The sequence below is a fragment of the Narcine bancroftii genome, chromosome 3, assembly GCF_036971445.1.
Source record: "Narcine bancroftii isolate sNarBan1 chromosome 3, sNarBan1.hap1, whole genome shotgun sequence".
Taxonomy (NCBI): domain Eukaryota; kingdom Metazoa; phylum Chordata; class Chondrichthyes; order Torpediniformes; family Narcinidae; genus Narcine; species Narcine bancroftii.
The window spans coordinates 24525723-24547142 of NC_091471.1; the positions used below are offsets into that span (position 1 = coordinate 24525723).

General features: G+C 45.4%; 2 protein-coding genes across 8 annotated transcripts in view; one reads left to right on the plus strand and one right to left on the minus strand.

Annotated features, from left to right (window-relative positions):
* rnf24 (ring finger protein 24) overlaps positions 1-16173 on the plus strand; it is a 181479-nt gene extending 165306 nt beyond the window's left edge. For 3 of the 5 annotated variants that reach the window (XM_069923577.1, XM_069923576.1, XM_069923578.1), the window contains one exon: positions 8855-16173. In XM_069923577.1, coding sequence (XP_069779678.1) covers positions 8855-9145 — 291 coding nt within the window. In that variant the 3' untranslated portion in view covers positions 9146-16173. Of the gene's footprint in view, positions 1-6456; positions 6537-8854 lie in introns of all 5 variants that reach the window. The other 2 variants (XM_069923579.1, XM_069923580.1) reach the window with 1 other exon arrangement.
* Positions 1-21420, minus strand: part of LOC138757005 (pantothenate kinase 3-like) — a 130384-nt gene that overhangs the window by 16647 nt on the left and 92317 nt on the right. The window contains exon 8 of one of the 3 annotated variants that reach the window (XM_069923570.1): positions 6970-7494. The exons of the other annotated variants lie outside the window; for them this stretch is intronic. Within the exon in view, the coding sequence (XP_069779671.1) occupies positions 7480-7494 (15 nt within the window). The 3' untranslated portion in view covers positions 6970-7479. Of the gene's footprint in view, positions 1-6969; positions 7495-21420 lie in introns of those variants that run through there. 3 annotated transcript variants of the gene reach the window in all.

Consider the following 21420-nt stretch of genomic DNA (forward strand, 5'->3'; position numbering starts at 1 on the left):
ACTCTTCATCACCCGTGCAACCTTTTAAAAGTCAGAATCACGCGCTGATATCATCACGCTCTGACATCACATGGCCGGTTCGAAGCCTCCTGGGAGTTGGAGTGCCGCCATAGCATCGCTACACGATCACCAATTTTCATATCATCAACCTGCGGTAAATGTTTGTCATCCAGAAGACTGATGTGATCAGTGACATTTGTAGAATTCAACGGTGTACACGAACCTTAAATAGGGAAAGCCCTTGAATGCATACAACATTTTCTCTCTCCATGAGATGTAGAGCAAGGAGGGCCTCAGATAGATGTCTTGGAGTCAGGACATTTCCAGCTCTTCACTTCTAGCTATCATAGCATAAGATATTGTGAAGGGTCACAAAGTTGAGGCCAGCAACATATGCTGTGAGAAAGAGAGAAATTCAGGCTTTCCAGCCTTGAAATACAGGAATGACGGGGCAGGTTGTGGGAAATATTAGTTATTGCTGAATATCAGGATGGTCTCCCAAGAAGGACAATGGAAACAACACTGGAGCGTATTCCAAGGAACATAACTCTTGAAGGTGACTGCCTCTACTCTTTTATATGGGAACCTCATCACAATTCCCTGGAATACCTATTTAATTATTTTCAAACTCATCTGCAGCAAAAGCTGTCAAATAGAGTTGGGGGGTGCTCCTTCCATGACTTGTCATTCTGTCGGTTTTTAGTCTGTAAGTCAGAACATGGGAGTCATTGCACATTACTCTTGTTTGGGGTCTGTCTGTGACATCCCCATCACACCAGCCCCTCCCAACTCTCCATGTTAATTAGCTGTAAGAAGCCTTCTCCATTGCTGCAAACCGTCAAGATAAAATCACCATTGAATAGTTGAGTGGAGAGGGACTAGCAAGGATGCAATATTTAAATTGAAGAGGCTCAAAACCATTTAATTGGATGCTCTGTGTGGCACAAGAAATGATAAATTATAATTCTTCAGACAGGTATTAGTTCCAAAAATATAATTAAATGAGTTGTGTGCCCAGTAGGCCTTGTGGAACGAAATATACACAGTGGACATTTAATCACCTGTCAGTCTCACGGTGTGATCTAAGTAAAGAACAAAGGTTGATCATGTGAACCATGGGTTTGAGAGAACCCGTTCCACCCATGGCAAGTAGTAACCTCCATGAACTGGAGGCTGGAATGGGCTGCTTTGTAGCTCTGTTTTCTAGCCCTCCAGGGAGATTGTAATTAGGAAGCCAAAAGCACAAATACCAGCATACCTGGGCATTTCAATGACCACTGTCCAGGTGGGAGTTCAACAAGTGAATGTTTGGAACCAGGATAGCAAAGGACTGAGTACCGCAGCTGACAGTGCACTACAGAGTGAGGTCTGGGACCTTTCGGTTCAAGTTTTTTGCAACACCTATCTGGCTTTTGAACCTCATCAGAATCAGAATTTATTGTCATGAACATGTCATGAAATTTGTTGTTTTGCAGAAGCGTTACAGTGCAAACATTGCTATAAAATCACAAAATAAATAAATTAGTGCAAAAATAAGAGGAAGTGAGATCGTGTCTGTGGTTTATTGTCCATTCAGGAATCTGATGGCAGAGGGGTAGAAGCTGTCCTTGTATCACTGGGTGCTGGTCTTCAGGTCCTTCATGATGGTAGCAGTGAGAAGAGGGCACAGCCTGGGTGGTGGGGGGGTCCTTGAGGATAGAGGCTGCTTTTGGAGGACACCTCCTCTTGTCACTGTCCTCGGTGGGGTGCAGACTGATCCCCTTGACGGTGCTGGCCAAGTTTACAGCTCTTTGCAATTTTTTATTGTCCAGTGCATTGGCTCCTCCATACCAGACAGTGATACAACCAGTCAGAATACTCTCCACGCTACGCCTGTAGAAATTTGCAACAGACTTTGGTGACATGCCACATCTCCCCGAGAACCTAACGAAATATAGCTGCTGGCAAGCCTTCTTCGTGATTGCATTGATATGGAGGCCTCAATCTCTTTTAGAGAGATTGACGCACAGGAACTTTTTCTGCTTCTGAAACCTCAAAGACGACTGGTTCGTATTGATCTGATTTCCCCTTCCTGAAATCCACAATCAGCTTCTTGGTTTTGCTAACATTGAGAGCAAGGTTGTTGGTGCGACACCACCCAACTAGCTGATCGATCTGCCTCCTGTTCGCTTCCTCAATGCTGTCTGTGATTCTGCCGACGACTGTGGTGTCATCAGCAAATTTGTAGATGGCGTTTGAATTGTGCTTAGACACACATTCATGGGTCTATTTCTATAACTACCCTCACCGTAACCACTAACCATGTCTGAAAGACTCGACTCAGCACATTCTTCTACACTATGGCCATCTGTGAATATTTATTATTTTAATCCTTCAATTTTATTTTCTCTTTTGTATTGAGCATTTTATGTACCTGGGAAACTGCAGCAAGTATTTGTACATTGTACTTGTGTGTACGACAATAATTTTTTTTCATTCATTCAGTAAGGAGACTCTCACATCCCTTTCCAGCCTTGCGATCACCACACACACACTCCTCTAACCCCTTCTCCCAACCCCATCAGTTTAGCCCACACCACTACCCAATACTTTCAACCAAAATCATGGAAGTGTCACGAAAGAGGCGATTTACTACACCAGGTCATTACTTTTGGTGGGGGTGGTGATCTGACCCTTTTCCCTGGGCACCCATGGAATTTGTAGCATTGTCTGGGCTTCGCTTTATTATTATTTGAAACTCCTTGAATTAGCAGGCTAAATGTTGGAGCACTGGATTAAATTCTCAGAGGTGTCCAATCTTCTGAAAGGTATTTTGGCATTACACCTTGGGATTCATAACCCACTAACCTGAAAGAGGGATATTCACTGGGATTCAATTCCACCAACCTCTGGTGGATGGAGGAATGCATGTGGGTAATATCTGAAGGTCAATATTGCTGCATGTCCTCAGCTGAATACTCTTACCGAATTTCCAGAGAGATACTGTGGAAAGTATTCTGACCTGTTGCATCACAGTCTGGTTTGGAAACTTCATGCCCAGGAATGCAGAAGGTTGCAGAAAGTGGCAGACGTAACCAAGGCCACTGCCTTCCATTATACTAAAGACATCAAAAAAGACCCCGACCACCCTGATCATGGTCTCTTCTTGCTACAATCATCAGACAGGAAGTACAGAATTCCAAAATCTGGCACCTCCAGGATCAAAACAGTTTTATTCCCAACATCCATTGGGCTTGAGAACCTCCTCCTATCACCCACTCTATAACTTCACTCCAAGACTACCAAAGTAAGATCTGTTTGAAAAACTGACACAACATATTTTTTGTGCTATTGGCCAACTGTGAACATTATTTTTCCTCTTCCATTCATATTTATTAACCTTTTATTCTCAAATGTATTAGTTGTACAGTCATGCATCACTTAGCGTTCTGTGAAATAGGATGTTATGCGATTTGGACATTGTGTGAACACCATTTTATAGTAACAAAGATGTTTATTATAACTATCAAGACATATGTATTATAGGTTATATATGTACTGTACCATTATACGCCTGGCAATACAATCACTTTGTACACAAGAGACATGAGATGCATGTGTTGCACGCGGGGAGCCACTACATCCCGTTCTCTGATTGGGATTTCTGATCTCTATTATAACCTTATGGGGCCATGAAAGTATATGCAGTCGGACATTGGCTGAATAGATGTTATGCGGCACGTGACTATATATAAATTGTTGGGGTATTTTTTTAATATCTGGGAAGCAGCAGCAAGTAAGACTTCTGTACAATATACTTAGGTATATGTCAATATACTCTTCATTCATTTAGCCCAGATGTAGCCACAACTCAATATAGAAACAGCCTTTATAACATCATCTGCAAGATTTGTATGTGTAAATATGATATGATAAATGTTTATGCCAGATTTGAGACAAGTGGGGAATAATTTACTTCTGAGCCTTATCATTTCAATCAAATTTAAAGTTTACATATATTGTCACGTGTACTGAGGTACAGTGAAAAGGCTGTCCAGCAAGTCTTTCCATATGTTAGTTCTTCTTCTTTGGCTTGGCTTCGCAGACGAAGATTTATGGAGAGGGTAAAAAGTCCACGTCAGCTGCAGGCTCGTTTGTGGCTGACCAGTCCGATGCGGGACAGGCAGACACGATTGCAGCGGTTGCAAGGGAAAATTGGTTGGTTGGGGTTGGGTGTTGGGTTTTTCCTCCTTTGCCTTTTGTCAGTGAGGTGGGCTCTGCGGTCTTCTTCAAAGGAGGCTGCTGCCCGCCAAACTGTGAGGCGCCAAGATGCACGGTTTGAGGCGTTATCAGCCCACTGGCGGTGGTCAATGTGGCAGGCACCAAGAGATTTCTTTAGGCAGTCCTTGTACCTTTTCTTTGGTGCACCTCTGTCACGGTGGCCAGTGGAGAGCTCGCCATATAATACGATCTTGGGAAGGCGATGGTCCTCCATTCTGGAGACGTGACCCATCCAGCGCAGCTGGATCTTCAGCAGCGTGGACTCGATGCTGTCGACCTCTGCCATCTCGAGTACCTCGACGTTAGGGGTGTGAGCGCTCCAGGATGTTGAGGATGGAGCGGAGACAACGCTGGTGGAAGCGTTCTAGGAGCCGTAGGTGGTGCCGGTAGAGGACCCATGATTCGGAGCCGAACAGGAGTGTGGGTATGACAACGGCTCTGTATACGCTTATCTTTGTGAGGTTTTTCAGTTGGTTGTTTTTCCAGACTCTTTCAACAGCCCCTAAGGCTAGAGCTGGATGAGGTTCCCACCCTGGATGAGACATATAAGGCAATCGAACAACTGAAAAGTGGCAAAGCAGCAGGTATGGATGGAATCCCCCCAGAAGTCTGGAAGGCTGGCGGCAAAACTCTGCATGCCAAACTGCATGAGTTTTTCAAGCTTTGTTGGGACCAAGGTAAACTGCCTCAGGATCTTCGTGATGCCACCATCATCACCCTGTACAAAAACAAAGGCGAGAAATCAGACTGCTCAAACTACAGGGGAATCACGTTGCTCTCCATTGCAGGCAAAATCTTCGCTAGGATTCTACTAAATAGAATAATACCTAGTGTCGCTGAGAATATTCTCCCAGAATCACAGTGCGGCTTTCGCGCTAACAGAGGAACCACTGACATGGTCTTTGCCCTCAGACAGCTCCAAGAAAAGTGTAGAGAACAAAACAAAGGACTCTACATCACCTTTGTTGACCTCACCAAAGCCTTCGACACCGTGAGCAGGAAAGGGCTTTGGCAAATACTAGAGCGCATCGGATGTCCCCCAAAGTTCCTCAACATGATTATCCAACTGCACGAAAACCAACAAGGTCGGGTCAGATACAGCAATGAGCTCTCTGAACCCTTCTCCATTAACAATGGCGTGAAGCAAGGCTGTGTTCTCGCACCAACCCTCTTTTCAATCTTCTTCAGCATGATGCTGAACCAAGCCATGAAAGACCCCAACAATGAAGACGCTGTTTACATCCGGTACCGCACGGATGGCAGTCTCTTCAATCTGAGGCGCCTGCAAGCTCACACCAAGACACAAGAGAAACTTGTCCGTGAACTACTCTTTGCAGATGATGCCGCTTTAGTTGCCCATTCAGAGCCAGCTCTTCAGCGCTTGACGTCCTGCTTTGCGGAAACTGCTAAAATGTTTGGCCTGGAAGTCAGCCTGAAGAAAACTGAGGTCCTCCATCAGCCAGCTCCCCACCATGACTACCAGCCCCCCCACATCTCCATCGGGCACACAAAACTCAAAACGGTCAACCAGTTTACCTATCTCGGCTGCACCATTTCATCAGATGCAAGGATCGACAATGAGATAGACAACAGACTCGCCAAGGCAAATAGCGCCTTTGGAAGACTACACAAAAGATATGTTAGTACAGCAGGATAAATCACCATGCCAATTACAGTGAGAGATTGCTCCGTATGGAGTCCTGTAAGAGCAACATTATTTTTCATGACTAGTTTACATTCGTTAGTCCTGCCAGTCTCAAAATTGGTCCCCGTGGGAACAGTGCAAACTTTGACCATGAGATGTAGTAATTGAGCTCGCATTTCTCAATCCATACGAAGGAACATCAAAAGACTTTTGGCCTCCATGTCCCAGTCTAACGGGACTGGTTTTATACCCAACCGGATACGGTTCTACAGTAAAGGTTAACACAAGGGCCCAGTCTGGAGTATATATGATGTAAGGTTAAAAATGGCCAGATATCCTTAATGAATGGTTTTGGTGTGAAAATCTGATGATCCACTGACCCTGCTTGACCCACTGAGTTCCTTCAGCAGAACGCTTTTTGCTCCAGATTCCAGCGTCTGCAGGCTCCTGTGCGTCGAACGTCTATACACATCTGTTGTTTTTCTCTTATTTTTTTATTGCTGCTTCTGTCGAATAATCCCCCAATTCTGTTGCTGTGTTTTGTCTAACAGATTTGTGCAGTCTGCTTGGAGGAGTTTAAGTCAAAGGATGAGCTGGGAATCTGTCCGTGCAAGCATGCATTTCACAGAAAGTGAGTGCAATGAAGTGTGGAGGGGCGAGGGATGACCATGTGAGATTTGGCTGAAAACTGTGCATGTTTCCCTGGCAATACTTAATGGATGTACTTATTTGTCATTTGTCGTGTGTAACGAGAAGAAGTGAAATGCTTTCTTTTGTGCTCCATTAGAAAGGGGTTATCATGCTCTATCAAAATCTCACAAAAGGAGAGAAAGAAAGGATAAAAGCCCCTTCAGAAGCCACAAGAGGTTGAGGATCAAGCCTCCCCCTCTGTTCCCTTCTTCTCGCATGTGGCCTAGCAACGGAGTTGGGGGGGTGGGGCCGCAGTTGCTGAGCTCCACCCGCATCCAGCTACCCTCTGTCCATCACAGATCCATGGAGAGATGGCGCACCTGATCAGAGAAAGGACATAACTCTACTCTCACTCCCTCCCTCTCTCCCTCCCTCAGGGACAACGATGACTTGCTTCTGTTCCAGTTCCATTCTGAGGTGGCTGAAAAGGTGAAAGGGGAAAAGTTTAGGAGGAACATTAGGGGGAATTTCTTCACACAGAGAATGGTGGGTGTGTGGAACGAGGTGCCAATTGAAGGGGTGAATGTGGGCTCAATTTTAATTTTTAAGAAGAATTTGGACAGGTACATGGATTGGAGGAGTAACGAGGGCTGTGGCCAGGGTGCAGGTCAGTGGGACTAGGAATAACAACAGTTCAGCATGGTCCAGAAAGGTTGAAGGCTCTGTTTCTGTGCTGAAGACTTCTCTGATGGGCCTTAAGCATGGCCTGCAGCCTCCAGCACAGGCAAGCCAGATGTGGCCGGATCGACCGGTAATTCAGGGTGTTGATCGTGGCTTTAGTTGCCCCATCACGGAAGCTCCAGACCCTCGGTGCTTTCCTGGATGCTGCTCCCTCGTTTTGAGCAATCTCAAGCTGGAGATCCCATGAATCTCAGGGAAGGTTTTCAAGAAGAAGCGTCCTGGAAATAGCGACATGATAGTGAATTGTGGAGACGAGGGGGTGATTATTTCTCTCAAAGTAATTTGCATTTTTAAAATATTTTCATTAGGTGCCATCTCGATGCAGGGGACAATTTTAACACTCATATTACATTAGAAACGAATACTTACCAAATTTGAGGTGCATAATAATAGTTTATTAAAAATAAGCACATACCTGTAATATCAAGATTGCACTCTATCCTTGTCAGTGTTTTCCATTAGCAAATTTTATATGACATTTTTATTAAAGGTTACTTACATTTGAAAACATTTTTAGTGCCTCAGTGTCAGAAAAAATTACAGGTAATTAAAAACCCATCCCAGTTTTATAGCCAACAAAGATAGAATGGGGCTTCGCCAGCTGTCATTTAGGGGTGTTTTGGTAGGGGAGGGTCTTCCTCGGGGTATTGGAGACCAGGACACTTCAGGTTAACAGAGAAAGCCATCAAACATTTAAGGAGTATCTAGGTGAGCACTTTTAAATTTAAATTTAGACATACAGCACAGTAACAGGCCATTTCAGCCCACAAGTCAGTGCTGCTCAATTTACACCCAATTTAACCTACACCCCCAGTATGCTTCGAATGGTGGGAGTAAACCAGAACCCCCCCCCCAGGGAAAACGCACACAGACTCGGGGAGAATGTACAAACTCCTGACAGACAGCGCGGGTTTCGAACCCCAGTCTCTTTCGCTGGCACAAACCACTACGCCAACCATGCCTCCCCTTGAATTGCCAAGACACAGGAGGTAAATGGAATGAGTGCAAGTGAGGGTTTAATATTCAGCTTGGAGCTGGTGGGCCAAAGGGGGCTGTTTCTGTGCTGTGGGTGATGTACAAATTATTTAGAGTGGTTATTGGGGGAGATAGGTCCACAGAGACGAGGGACTAGCTCAGATGGACATCATGGTTGACACGGATAGGTTGGGCTGCAGGGCCCATTTCTGTGCTTGGATTCTTATCTGGACCAGCTGTAGGGCCATGGGTGGCAAGCTGCGCCATACTCACGTTGGTCAGAATGTATGGATGAAAGGAAGACTCCTTTAAACCATTGAACTCTTGCGATCCACTTTGGGACCAAAATGAGTAAACTCCTCATATTTGTAAAACAATATTTGTTATTTATTTGTTTATATGAATATTTTCCCTGCATATGTAATGTGTGCTATCTCTGGTTGTGTGTCTGCATGTTTTGCACCGAGGACTGGAAAAACACTGTTACATCAGGTTGTATTTGTGCAATCAGATTGACAATAAACTTGACTTAACCTCGTACAGTAATAACGCAAAATTTGCCAAGAGCGTGCTTCCCACTAAAGTCTGTTTTCTTGCTGACAGGTGTCTGATCAAGTGGCTGGAGGTGAGGAAGGTCTGTCCACTCTGCAATACGCCCGTGCTGCAAAATGGCCAAGAGCCCGGCACCGAGAGTGGGACGGACAATCTAGTGTAACCCCCATTGTTCGCAGAGCAACAGGCGGGAAGGATCGACTTTGTTTTTGGTCATTACTATTGTTTATTTTTTGTGACTATTTCTGTGCGCGTGATGGAGCCGGTCCACAAGACAGTGATGCGACGAGGGCTGGGACTGCCCAGCAAGAAAATCTGATCAACAGTGACCTCAGTTGGTGAGGTGCTGGGTGTCTTTGGGTGGGGACTAAGCAACATCCTGAGCTGAAGTACTTTTGTCATTGGATCCGCCAGGGGTTTGCTGCCAGACCTGCTTCGTTAATGCAATGGGTCACATTGACTTGAGATATTCACAAATGGGGCACTTACACTGGCTCTTCCTCCTCTCTCCTGTTAATGATCGCAGGTACAAGGTGGGAGGTGGATGTTGCAGAGAGGAGGGGAACATTATTTTTTATTGTGAGTTCCAACAAGTTCAGTGGCATTGTTAAGGAAATAGCAGAGAAAGGGAACAGATGCTGTTTTAAGAAAGTCCTTCGCCACATTCACGGCAGCCCAGAGGTGTTCGGAGATTTATCCCTCACAAAGGGTCCCCAAGCTCCTGGAAGCACCGGGAATGTCTGAAGCTTCTGCTCTTCGATCTGAAGGGCAGCAGCTTGCAGGGAAGGTGGGGAGGGTCAGTGGATGAAGTCACTATCTCGAGAGTGTTTCCTCCCCTGCTCCTGGAGGCCAAACTCTCACCCTGCCCAGAAGGCACTGCTGCAGCGGAAGGGGAAGGGGGGAGGGGCTTAGAGAGGAAGGTCCAGGTAAACAGTGAGCATCGGACATGCAGCCGGAGGGCTGGCCACTCCTTCGGACAGGGCCCACAGTTCATTTTGTTCAACAAAACTCGTTATTTGAAACCTATCGGACACTTCCTGAATTCTTTTGGGTTGGGGGGGGGAGGGGGAGGTGCGGCTTGTCCAAACCTCAAATTGCGGCTTGGATTCTTAGGGTCCACAGGCCATTTGGAGTGTTGATCAGCCGTGGGCACTGTCACAAAGGTCGTAGCCACTGGCCAGTCCTGATGCCTCTCCTAACAGCATGGGTTGTGGGCTCAGACCAGTCCAGAATGTTATTTACAGTTTCTTTTTTTTAACTTGGTGTTAATGATGGGAGGAGTTCAGTTGAGAGGGGAAGGGAGAGGGAAAGGCTGCCAGGAGAATCACTGGGTAAATTTCTTCTTTGTATCCAAGTGCAGTACAACTGGGACAAGAACGTCCTTGTCCTGTTCCCATTTACCGCCAGACCACTGCAGGTTTGCAGAGCACAGCACGATTGACACATGCCCTCGTGCAGCAGGGTGGTGCTGGGCATTGAGTTCACCTCAGAATGGAGTGGGCTTAACCCCCTCAAAACGACCCTCATCCTACTGATGCTCCCAGTCTAACCCATTCCAACTGACGCCTTTCAGCTTCTATCGTTAAATGCATCAGACAAAGAGTCTCCAGACACTGGAGAGAAGTGTATATTTCTCTTCCTTTGTGGAAGCTCCTGCTCAGGCTTGGGAGTGCACAGTCCATAAGTCATAGGAGCAAATTTAGGCTATTCAGCCCATCGAGGCTGCCTCTCCATTCCATCATGAGCTGATCCATTCTCCCATTCAGCCCCACTGCCTGACCTTCTCCCATAATTATTGATGCCCTGGTTAATCACGAACCTTTCAATCTCTTCCTTAAATGCACCCAATGACTTGGCCTCCATAACCGCCTGTGGCAACAAATTCCACAGATTTATCACCCTCTGGTTAAAGGAATTCCTCCGCAACTCCATTCAAAATGTTTCAGTGAGATCCACCCCCCACCCCCACTCATTTTCCTTCAGGCCAAGAGTTATTGAATGCTCCTCATATAATAACCCTTTTATTCCCAGAATCATCCTTCTGAACCCTCTTTAACATCAGTATATTCTTTCTTAAATGAAAAGCCCAAAACTACTCACAATACTCCCAAGTGAAGTCTCACCAGTGCCTTATAAAGCCTCAACATCCCATCCCTACTCTTCTATTCCCCAGCATGGCATTTGCCTTCTTCTCCACTGAATCAACCTGCAAGTAAACCATCAGGCTATCCTATACCTTTGCATCTGGGTATTTTCAATTCTCTCCCTATTAAGAAAATCATCTGCCTTTTTTTTTCTACTGAAACGTATGACCGAACACTTTCCAACAATTGCCAGTCTCATTCGTTCACTGTTGCATTTAGATTGCAACCACATTCTCCAGGATTCTGGATGTCTGAGGCTGTGAGCTGATCAGTTCCATTTGCCCATCCTGGACACAGACAGAATCATATGCATGTTACAGAGAAGTTGAACAGAAGCCAATTGCATCGGCCATTAGCAAAGAGAAGCTGGGGGGACTCAGTGTGTCAGGCAGCATGCAAGTAGAGAAATGATCAGTCAACAGTATGGTTTGGAATCTTATTTCAAGACATTTCCGTCTGTGATTATAGACAGGTCACAACAGCTGTGATCACAGTGTATTATCGAATCAAAGAATTGTTATAGCATTAAAGGATTGATTCAGTCCATCGGGTCAGTTCTAGCTCCTTGTAGAGCACTGCCTGCAATCCCACACCCTCTCTCGCAGGAGATACTCTCTCACCAGTGCCTTTCCAATTCTCGTTTAAATACATTGATTCTATTTCCAGCACCGATGTGAACAGTGAATCACAGATTCTCTCCACACTCCAAGTAACAGTGTGTTTTCCACACCCTTTTACCTACAACTTTAAATTGTGTTCTTGAACCATTTGCTAATGGGAACAGCCTCTCTCTAGGAACCCTGCCTAAACCTGCCCTGACTGTGTACACCCCCATCCCATTTCTTCCTTCCTCTGAGGAGAACAGCCTCTCCTTTCTAACAGGTCCTTAGCAAGTGAAATAAGGTGAGTGAATTTCTGTTGCTTTTTAATGCCCTCACAGAAAATCAATGCATTTGTGTGTGTGTGTGTGTGTGTGTGTGTGTGTGTGTGTGTGTGTGTGTGTGTGTGTGTGTGTGTGTGTGTGTGTGTGTGTGTGTGTGTGTGTGTGAGAACAGTCCGCTCCTCTAGATACACAGGAACGATGGGAAGAGTCTCTCAAGACCCGATAAAGCCTTTCTTCCATCTAAGTTTAGCAAAAATACACATCCAAATGCAGCAAATAGAACTGTGACAAATCAATAAATCGCTATCTTGACAACTGTGGCAACAAACAGCCTTTATTTTTGAATGAAGTGAAAAATGCCAGTTCCTGAGCAATAATACACATCAAAAATACTGAGAGACGCTTGTCCCAACTTTAGAATAGATTGCACAAAGAAAAGAACCAATGTGCCAAAGTTGTACTTGAACTGGAAGAAGCGTTGGATCCAGTGCCAGATCTCTGTCCTGAAACATTAGTAATTCTCTGGGGAAGAAGACTTTGAAGCTCCACTTTGATTTGTTTTAAAGCCTTTCCTTCACAAATACTGCGGATGTATCTGAGGGAATTAACTGTGCCTGTTTAACATTAGACAGATGACTTTTCCTCCACTGGGCACTGTTTGCTTTCTCCATCTTGAATGGATGTTGCTGCACTTGAGCTCCATATTAATGTCACAAAAGTCCTCAATTATGCAAACTTATGGAGAACTCCAGGGAGTGTGTGTATGTGTGTGAATGCAAGATGCCGTTGTCTTAAGTGATAGGAAAGTGCATTATTTCCCTGGGCACGGCTGTGGGGAATGTGACAGAAGTGGGACTCGCCAATTACTCCGGGTTTCTGAAAGAAAGGCGTTGCATAAATGGGTGCGCCGTGAGTGGATTGCCAACGATATCCAGTCCCATAGTTGAAACCATCTACATGCTGCCTGCTTCCTCCCCAACTGGTCCTGCTGTTGCAGGATGAAATTAACTGTCAAGATTTGCCTGAAAATGTGTTAAAATTTAGTCCAGTAGTCCAAAATTCCATTGGATTTCCATTATTGATACTGAATTAAATCAACCGCATTTTTTACATACTTATATTAGACATACATACAGCACGGTAACAGGCCCTTCCGACCCACGAGCCCATGCCACCCAAATTCACCCAATTCACCTACAAGCCACCAACCCCCCCGCCCACCCCCCGAATGCTTTGAAGGGTGGGAGGAAACTGGAGCACCTGAAGGAAACGGAGAGAACATACAAACTCCTGACAGACAGTGCCGTGTTCGAACCCAGGTCGCTGGCGCTGTAACAGCTCTGTGCTAACTGTGCCGCCCAACTGTTCTCACGTTATTTGGAGTTCTCGAGTGGTGAGAGAATGTTTTGACTTCAGGAATCCAGCCCACTCCCTCGTTCCTTCTCCGACCCCTGACTCCCGCTTTGTTTCGGGGTCTGCAGAAATTGGTACTTGGCACAACTTTAGTGCCACACTTAATGAGTGGACAAGGTTTTGGTTCTTTATTGGTGTAAATATTTACCGTTAATCTTTTAATATACTTACAACATTCTTCTTTCAAAGGCTACCAAAGCTAATTGTGTTACAATAATATTTTTTGTTTTGTTTATATTTTCTTTTTACAAAGAATCTCAGTGTTAGTTCCTGAGTAGGACGCCTTGTGTTGTACATTGAGAAGAACAAAGTGGTCTTTTCATTGGATCTTGCAGATTTTTCTGGACAATGTATCTCTCTGTTTGCCCCGCTGCGATTTGGTGTCCTTTGGAAGTGAGCGTATTCTGAGCATGCATTGCGCAATCAGCTTTTTCGTGCCCGGAAGCTGAGACGTGGTTGGCGAAATCAAGAGGTGTTTGTTCCGTGCTTCATTTCCTTCCCCTCCCCCCCCCCCCCACTTCACCATCAGTCCCAACACATGGCCACTCCTTGTTCTCCGTCACTTCTGCACCCACCTCATCCCTCTGTGATGTTTCGGTGTGGTACAAGGCTGAGTGCCTACAGCAGCAACACTCCACTGAACTATAAGGACACAGCAGTTGCTTTTGCCCTTTTATCACCCAATATTTTGGGAACTTACTGGTTAGAAAAGGTGGTTATCACTTCTGCTCTCTTTTCTTTAATCTGTGCCTTTCCCAACTTGTCTCCATCAGTGTCTCCTTTTTGCTTCCCGTCTCCCTTTCCCTGTCCCTCTGTCCCCTTTCTTCCAGTTCTGCGTTCACAGAGCTCCCCTTTCCCAATCAACATCAGCTTTCCTCACCTGCCCTCCTGCCCATAGCCTCTTGGCTGTTGGCCTGTGCTCCTCCCCTTGCCCTTTCCTCCCTACTGCCCCCAGCTTTGTTATTCTGTCGCCTGCCAAGAGACTGAGGTGCAGTCCAGAGATAGCACCTATCTTTTGCTTTCTGACCTCACCTTAATGAAGGGCTGGATATGTTGGTTATAGGTTTTTGTCTCCTATGGGCGCTGCACATTTCCTCAATGTGCAGTATTTAAGTTGAAATTGTCCCTTCAGTAAAGCAGTGGTTATCCTGTGAGGGCCATGCAAGTCAGAGAGTCAGATAGCTCAGAAGAAGACTCCTTGGCCATATCAATGCTGACCACTGTACTTATCAACACCAGGCCCATTTATTTGTGTGTGGTGAGGAGCTTTCTGTGCCTTTGTGACTTAAAGACATGGCTTCTTTCCTTAACCCAGTACATGTAGTCACTTGAGCAAGGCTTCGTTCTGAGATGCAGCTCCTGTTCCAGCCATTGGTGGAAAACGTATCGGCAGAGGTGTCCTTTCTTCCTGGACAGTGGACTGTACAGTAGTGGGACATCCTGAGACAACAGTGAGATGATCCTTTATCATCACCGAGGTCTCCTTGTGAGTGAGGCAACGACCTGTCTTCACCCAATGCCGCTGAATCTACCACTGGGTTACCAGCTTCCCCGAGCAGGAGACTGAGCTCATTGAAACAAGCAAGGGGCAATAGAACCAGAGAATATTACAGCACAGAAAACAGGCCCTTCGGCCCTTCTAGTCTGTGCCAAACTATTATACTACCTAGTCCCACTGACCTGCGCCCAGTCCATAGCCCTCCGTACCTCTCCCATCCATGTACCTGTCCAAATAGTTTTTAAATGTTAAAATTGAGCCTGCGTTCACCACTTCAGCTGGCAGCTCGTTCCACACCCCCACCACTCTCTGTGTGAAGCGGTTACTCCTAAACTTCTCCCCTGTCACCTTATCCCCTTTCCTCTGGTTTGTATCTCACTTAACCTCAGTGGAAAAAGTTTACATGTTACCCTCCAAAATTTTGTACACCTCTATCAAATCTCCCCTTATTCTTCTGCACTCCACGGAATAAAGTGCCAATCTGTTTAACCTTTCCCTGTAACTCAGTTCCTGGAATCCTGGCAACAACTTAGTAACTATGCAGTCCTGCCAAATTCTGGGAGGAAGTAAGTAATCTCAGTGGCCATAGCCCAACACACCACTGCAGAGGTGCTGAGCCTCTTGGAGGTTTCTGCTGGTTCTTTGGCCCTTAGCTTTTCTCTCCAGTTCTACCTTGAAGAAGGACTGATGACCGAAACCGACGCTGCGAGGCTGGCTGAGTTCTTCCACCATTTCTGTGTTCTTACTACATTCACGACATCTGCAGACATTTGTGCTTCACTCCAGTTCTTCGCAGTCCATCCTTCCCTTCTCCCCTGCATGACATCATCATCCCTCCATTCCATGCGGATTCAGAGAGTCAGACGACTCAGAAGCAGGCCCCTTTGCCATGTCCATGCTGACCACTGTACTTACTCTCCCCGATCGGACCACCCCCCCCCCCCCCACCATCTCTGTGACGCATCTCAGACGTAAAATGACAGAAGCAATTTGAAGGTGCAATGAAATCCACTTTAAACAGTCCAGTATTAAGGGTTTTAACTAATATCATGAGTGAAGATGTGTGATTTCTTCATGTTTTGGATAGAAGAGGTCAACTTCTAAAAACCGAGTGTGTTTCTATTCCTTCAGTAGCCACGTAACTTTGAGCAGATTTGGCTGTGATCTTCTTGTGGGTGGTCTTCTATTGATACAATGTAATAAATCTTCTCTAATGTTTATGGAACGCAACCTATCAGTTTCATAGACGTGTTTATATAAGAATTCTGCAGCAGAATATATTTTAAAACATTGCTATTTGTAAGCTATATTTTTGTATATTTAATTGCTATTTTGAAATTTGGATGGCTTTGTTTTGCTAATTAATTGCATTGTTTTTGAGAATATTTGCATGTGATTGACGGGAATTGTAAATAAAGAAGTTTCAAAGAAATTATTGGTGTGGCGTGATTCTTCATGAGCCCTATAATTCCCTGTTTCAGTTTCTTCCAGTGATCAGGTGAGGGAGCTTCTGGGTTATGCAATCCAATAAGATCAAGTTCCCAGCAAGGTCAACGAACAACAAGTCTATTTTCCCACTCCATCCTGGTCGACTTCAGGGCATAGAAACCAACGAACATAGAGCACAGAAAAAGGCCCTTCTGGTCTGTGCCAAACTATTAAATATTTTGCTTCGTCCCACTGGCCTGCACCTGGACCATAGCCCTCCGCATCCCTCCCATCTGTGTATCCGTCCAAATTTTTCTTAATATCAAGCCTGTATTCACCACTTCAGATGGCAGCTCATTCCACGCTCTGACTCGTCTCTGGCTAAAGAAGTTCCCTCTCATGTTCCTTTAAACATGTCCCCTTTCACCCTTAACCCATGTCTCACCTAACGTCAGTGAAAAAGCCTGCTTGCGTTTACTCTATCTACACCACTCATCATTTTGTATGCCAAGTCTTCAGCATGATGAGTGTGTAGTAAATAACTGCATTTCTATTCCACATAACTTGTATTTTACTGCTGCCTTATTTTGTGATTTATAGAAAATAATTTTGCCACACTTTGGCACAGGTTTACAATACATAATGGTCGACTGAGATAAAATCAGCATCATGTGATATTGAAGTAAGATTATCAGAACTCACCGGAAAATAAAATGAAAAAAAAATCTGCAGGAAATTGGAAGTTTTTTTTTCACGGAAATGCTCAGCAGTTTTGGCAGCATCTGCGAACACCAGCAGAACAGTACACCAACAGTATCTGTGGCTTCCAAATTTAATGAATAATTATATTTTTCCCTCCATGGCATAGCCCCTACCAGTTACTGTACATATGAGGCTGGCCCGCCCACTAATGACTCATCCCTTAAGTCTCCTCCCCTTTTGCCCTGGCCATAAAGGTCGAGTTACCTCCCCCTTTCCGGCAGTCCTGTACCTGGATCCGGGCCAGCCAAAGTCTTGGGTGCATTAAAGCCTATCGTTCCTGCAGCCCATGACTCTGTGGTTATTGATAGAGCCTATCACACCTTGAAAAATAATGTGCCAACAGAAACCGGAGTTTGATATTTACGCCATCTGATTGGAGGGTGCCCAGATTGAATATGAGGGGTTGTTCCTTCAATTTGTGAGTGGTTTCAGTCTTGGCAGTGTATAAGGCCATGCATAGACATGTCAGCATGGGAATGGGGTGGGAAATTGAAATGAGTTGCCACCGGGAGATACCCACCCTGGCGCTGGACAGAGCGAAGGTGCCCACGAAGCTGACAAGGATGGCACTGTGATGGTCTGGCACACTGACCTCTATCTGGCCGAAGCCAGACAACAGCTCTCAGACACTTCCTCCTACTTACTTCTTGAACAGGACTCCACCAAAAAACACCATCTCATGCCCTATGTAAGACCTCACCACTTCCAGTCATCTCCCTTCTGAGGCTGCCAACCCCACACTGCCCTGTTCTACTTCCTGTCCAAGATCCACAAATACAATTGTCCCAGGGACCTAGTGTTTCTGTTTGCTCCTGCCCCACCAAATCGATATCTGCTTACCTTGACTCTGTTTTGACCCCCCCCCCCCACCCCCAGGTACAGTCCCTCTCCCCTCCTATATCTGTGATACTTCTCATGCCCTCCATCACTTCAACAACTTCATGTTCCCTAAAGTCAACTGAGTCATCTTCATCATGGGCATCCATTGCTATCCCCCCATTCCGAAGGCCTCAAAGCCTTTTGTTTCTTCCTTATCAACAGACCTAACTAGGGGTGCCCACATGGGGCACAGCCATCCCTGCCTTTTGTTGGCTACGTGCAGCAATCCATGCAAGGCCAGGCTCCTCAACCTTTCCTCCACTACATTTGGTGCTGCCCTCATGCACCCATGATGGGCTCATCAACTTTGCTGCCAACTTCCACCCTGCCCTCAAATTTCTTAGTCCATCTCTAGCAACACTCTTCCCTTTCTTGATCTTTTTGTCTCCATCTTAGCAGACAACTTCCCGACTTCAAAAGTTACCTCCAAGACACCTCTTCACACCCTGTCCCCAGTAGGTATTCCATTCCTCCCAATCCCTCCATGTCCATTGCTCCCAGAACAAGGACTTCCATGCGAGATCATCCAAGAGATCCTCCTTCTTCAAAAAACATGGATTCCTCTCTGCTACCCTCAACTCAGTCCTTACCCCAGCTCTCCCATTACCTGTACATCTGCCCTGGCCCCCTCTGCCTCCAAGTGCAACTAGGACAGGATTCCCCTTGTCTTCCCCAACCACCCCACCAGCCTTTGCATCCAACACATCATCCTCCTCCATTTCTGTCATTAACTAATTGACATGTTTCCCTCTCCACGTTCTGCTCCCTCAGTGACTCTTTCATCCACTCCTCCCTCCCCACCAATCGTAACCTTGGCACTTGCCCCTGTGACTATGAGAAATTCTACACTTGCTCCTAAACTCCCTCCCTCATCATTTTTCGTGGCCCCAAACAGTCCTTACAAGTGAAGCAACAGGGGTCAATCTGCAGGTGTCATCTACATCGGAGAGACCGGGCGCAAACGGCAAGATTGCTTTGTTGAGCACCTCAGCTATGTCCGCTGCAATCGTGGGACCTCTCAGTGACAACCTATTTTAATTCCCTGCCCCATTCCCTTGCTGACACGTCTGTCCATGGTCTCATGCACTGCCAAACTCAGACTGACCACAAACTGGAGGAACCACACCTCATATTCCATCTGGGCAACTACCAACCAGATGGCATTAACATCGATCTTCGCTGGCGGATCCGGAGAAGACCTCAGCGGCTTGCTTCGTCGGCAAGGTAGGCCTGATTTCTCTCTTCTTCTTTTCTTCTGATTTCTTCGCGGGTGTTGCTTTTGCAGTCTTTTCTTTTTTTAGGCGACATTTCTTTTTCTTCTCCTGATCACTTTAAACTAACTTTAATTTTTATTAAATTAACTTTTCTTAATATGAATTTTTTAAATAAATCCCGCGGGAGTCGATAAGTTGGGTGATGTCTCCTACGGCATCACGTGACGTCCCCCCATCCGAAAACCATTTAACCAAAATTCTCAGTTAACCGTAACATTTTTTAAAGTTGAAAAAAAGATCTTTTCTTATATTTATGCATTTATCTTACTTTTAACAGATCACATTGTTTTTTGGGGTAAGAATTAAACATTCTGTTGTGTTTTTTAGTTGTTTAACCACTGAAACAAATATTATACTGATGTTACTGGATTCCTTAAAGCAATTTCTCAATTATCAAAAAAATCTGGTTAACCAAAAAAACTTCCGGTCCCAAGCATTTCCATAAGGACATATTACTGTGGGGTCCAATTCAGGAAGGATGCGGGGGAGGAGAAGGGGGTTGGGGAGACAGGAAATTTGCTGAAAGCATTTCTCATCCAATTATGCGGAGACACTGCTGGGTTCCACCAGCATTACTGTGTTTTTACTATTATCACAGCTGCTGCAGATTCTGGAAGATTCCTGCCAGAGCAGTGAAGGAAGGTGAAAAAACAGTATAAAGAAGGGGCTCAAAACAACAAAGACTATTGATAAATTTAAAGATCAGATTACTACAATGCCAGAAATGCACAAGATCAGGTTTATTGTCACCTGCACCTCGGTGCAGTGATAGAATTTGTTTCCGGAGCAACCCAGCTTGATAACTCAGACAAGTAAGACACAGCAAGTAGTGCAGAGTTACAGAGAGCGAGAGAGAGAGATCAGATGGTACAGAGCAAAGCCCCTGAACATCAGCTAGACTGGATGCAGATTGGAGGATTGCATCATTGAGCACCTCCACTCTGTCCGCTGCAAAAGCAAGGATCCTCTCAGTGGCCAGCAACTTCAATTCCACTTCCCATTCCCTCACTGACATGTCTGTCCATGGTACGGCCAAGTTGTGGCCGCATGTAAATCAGAGGAACAGAACCTTCTATTTCATCTCCCACCAGACAGTATTAATATTGACCTCCCATTTCCACCCATTTCTTTTCTGCAACACCTCCCACTTCTCAGATTCTCCCCACCCCCAATCTTTCCCTTTCCTCCTTCTGTGGCCCCATTCCCTTCCCCTACTCTCCCTACCTGCTCGACGCCTACACTTTCCTTCCTCCAGCTCCCACCCCCCCCCCCTTCCCATCCTGCCTCCTATCAGAATGCTTCTTTCTCAACCCTTTGGCTCTATCACCTCTCAGCTCCTTTCTTTTGGTCCCCACCTCTTGCTCTCTGTATTCATCTATTATCTACCAGCCTGTGCTCCCACCCTTTGGTTCCTGCTCTTCCTGATGAAGGGTTTCCAGGGATGCTGCCTGACCCACTGAGCGCGTCCAGCACTTTGCGTGGGAGCTATTGATTTAGCTATTATGAAAGAAGATCCGGTGGGAGCAGCCAGCAAAAGATTGCCGCACTTCAGCACCAAGTTTTATGTGAGATTTGAAAAAGGGGAATAGTAGGGACCAAAATTTACACAGCAAGTTGTTACACTGCCTGTGAAAATGGACGTTGTAGGGAAAATAAAATAAGAGAGAGGGGGACTGGGACAAAGTAGGGTAGCTCCTTCAAATAATACACCAAAGTGGCCTATCGATGTGCAACAGCGTGCTCTTGAGTACCTCTGCACAGATCAAGTAGGGTTCCTAGAAAGGGGATCGTTTGAGGCCAATAAAATGCATTCTTAGGGAGATGATGTTGGAGAGCACTCTGGCTGGGTGCATAATTTTCTGATAGGGAACTCCAGATGGTTGTTAACTCGGCCCGCGACATCATGGGCACCGGTCTACACTCCATCAGCGACATCTACAAAGGCAGTATCTTAAAAAATAGTCTCTATCCTCAAGGACCCTCACCATCCAGTCCATGTCCTCTTCACTCTGCTACCATTGAATAATGAACCACAGGCACATCCTTGCACTATTTTTATTTATTTCTAAGGTGGTTTAAAAATGTTTGCCCTGTGATGCTGCCACAAATTAACAAATTTTGTAGATTAAATTCTAAAGAGAAGGACTTTTCATTTTATTCATTTCGATATGATTCTTATTTTAGAATAGATTTATTTTTAATATCGGCGCAATTACAAAATTGTGTTATATCTGCTGAATATAAAAGTAGAATATTATCAGACCACTCTCTTTTGTTAATAACATGTACAGGCACAGAAAAGATAGATACCATATATCGATAGAGATTTAATTCTT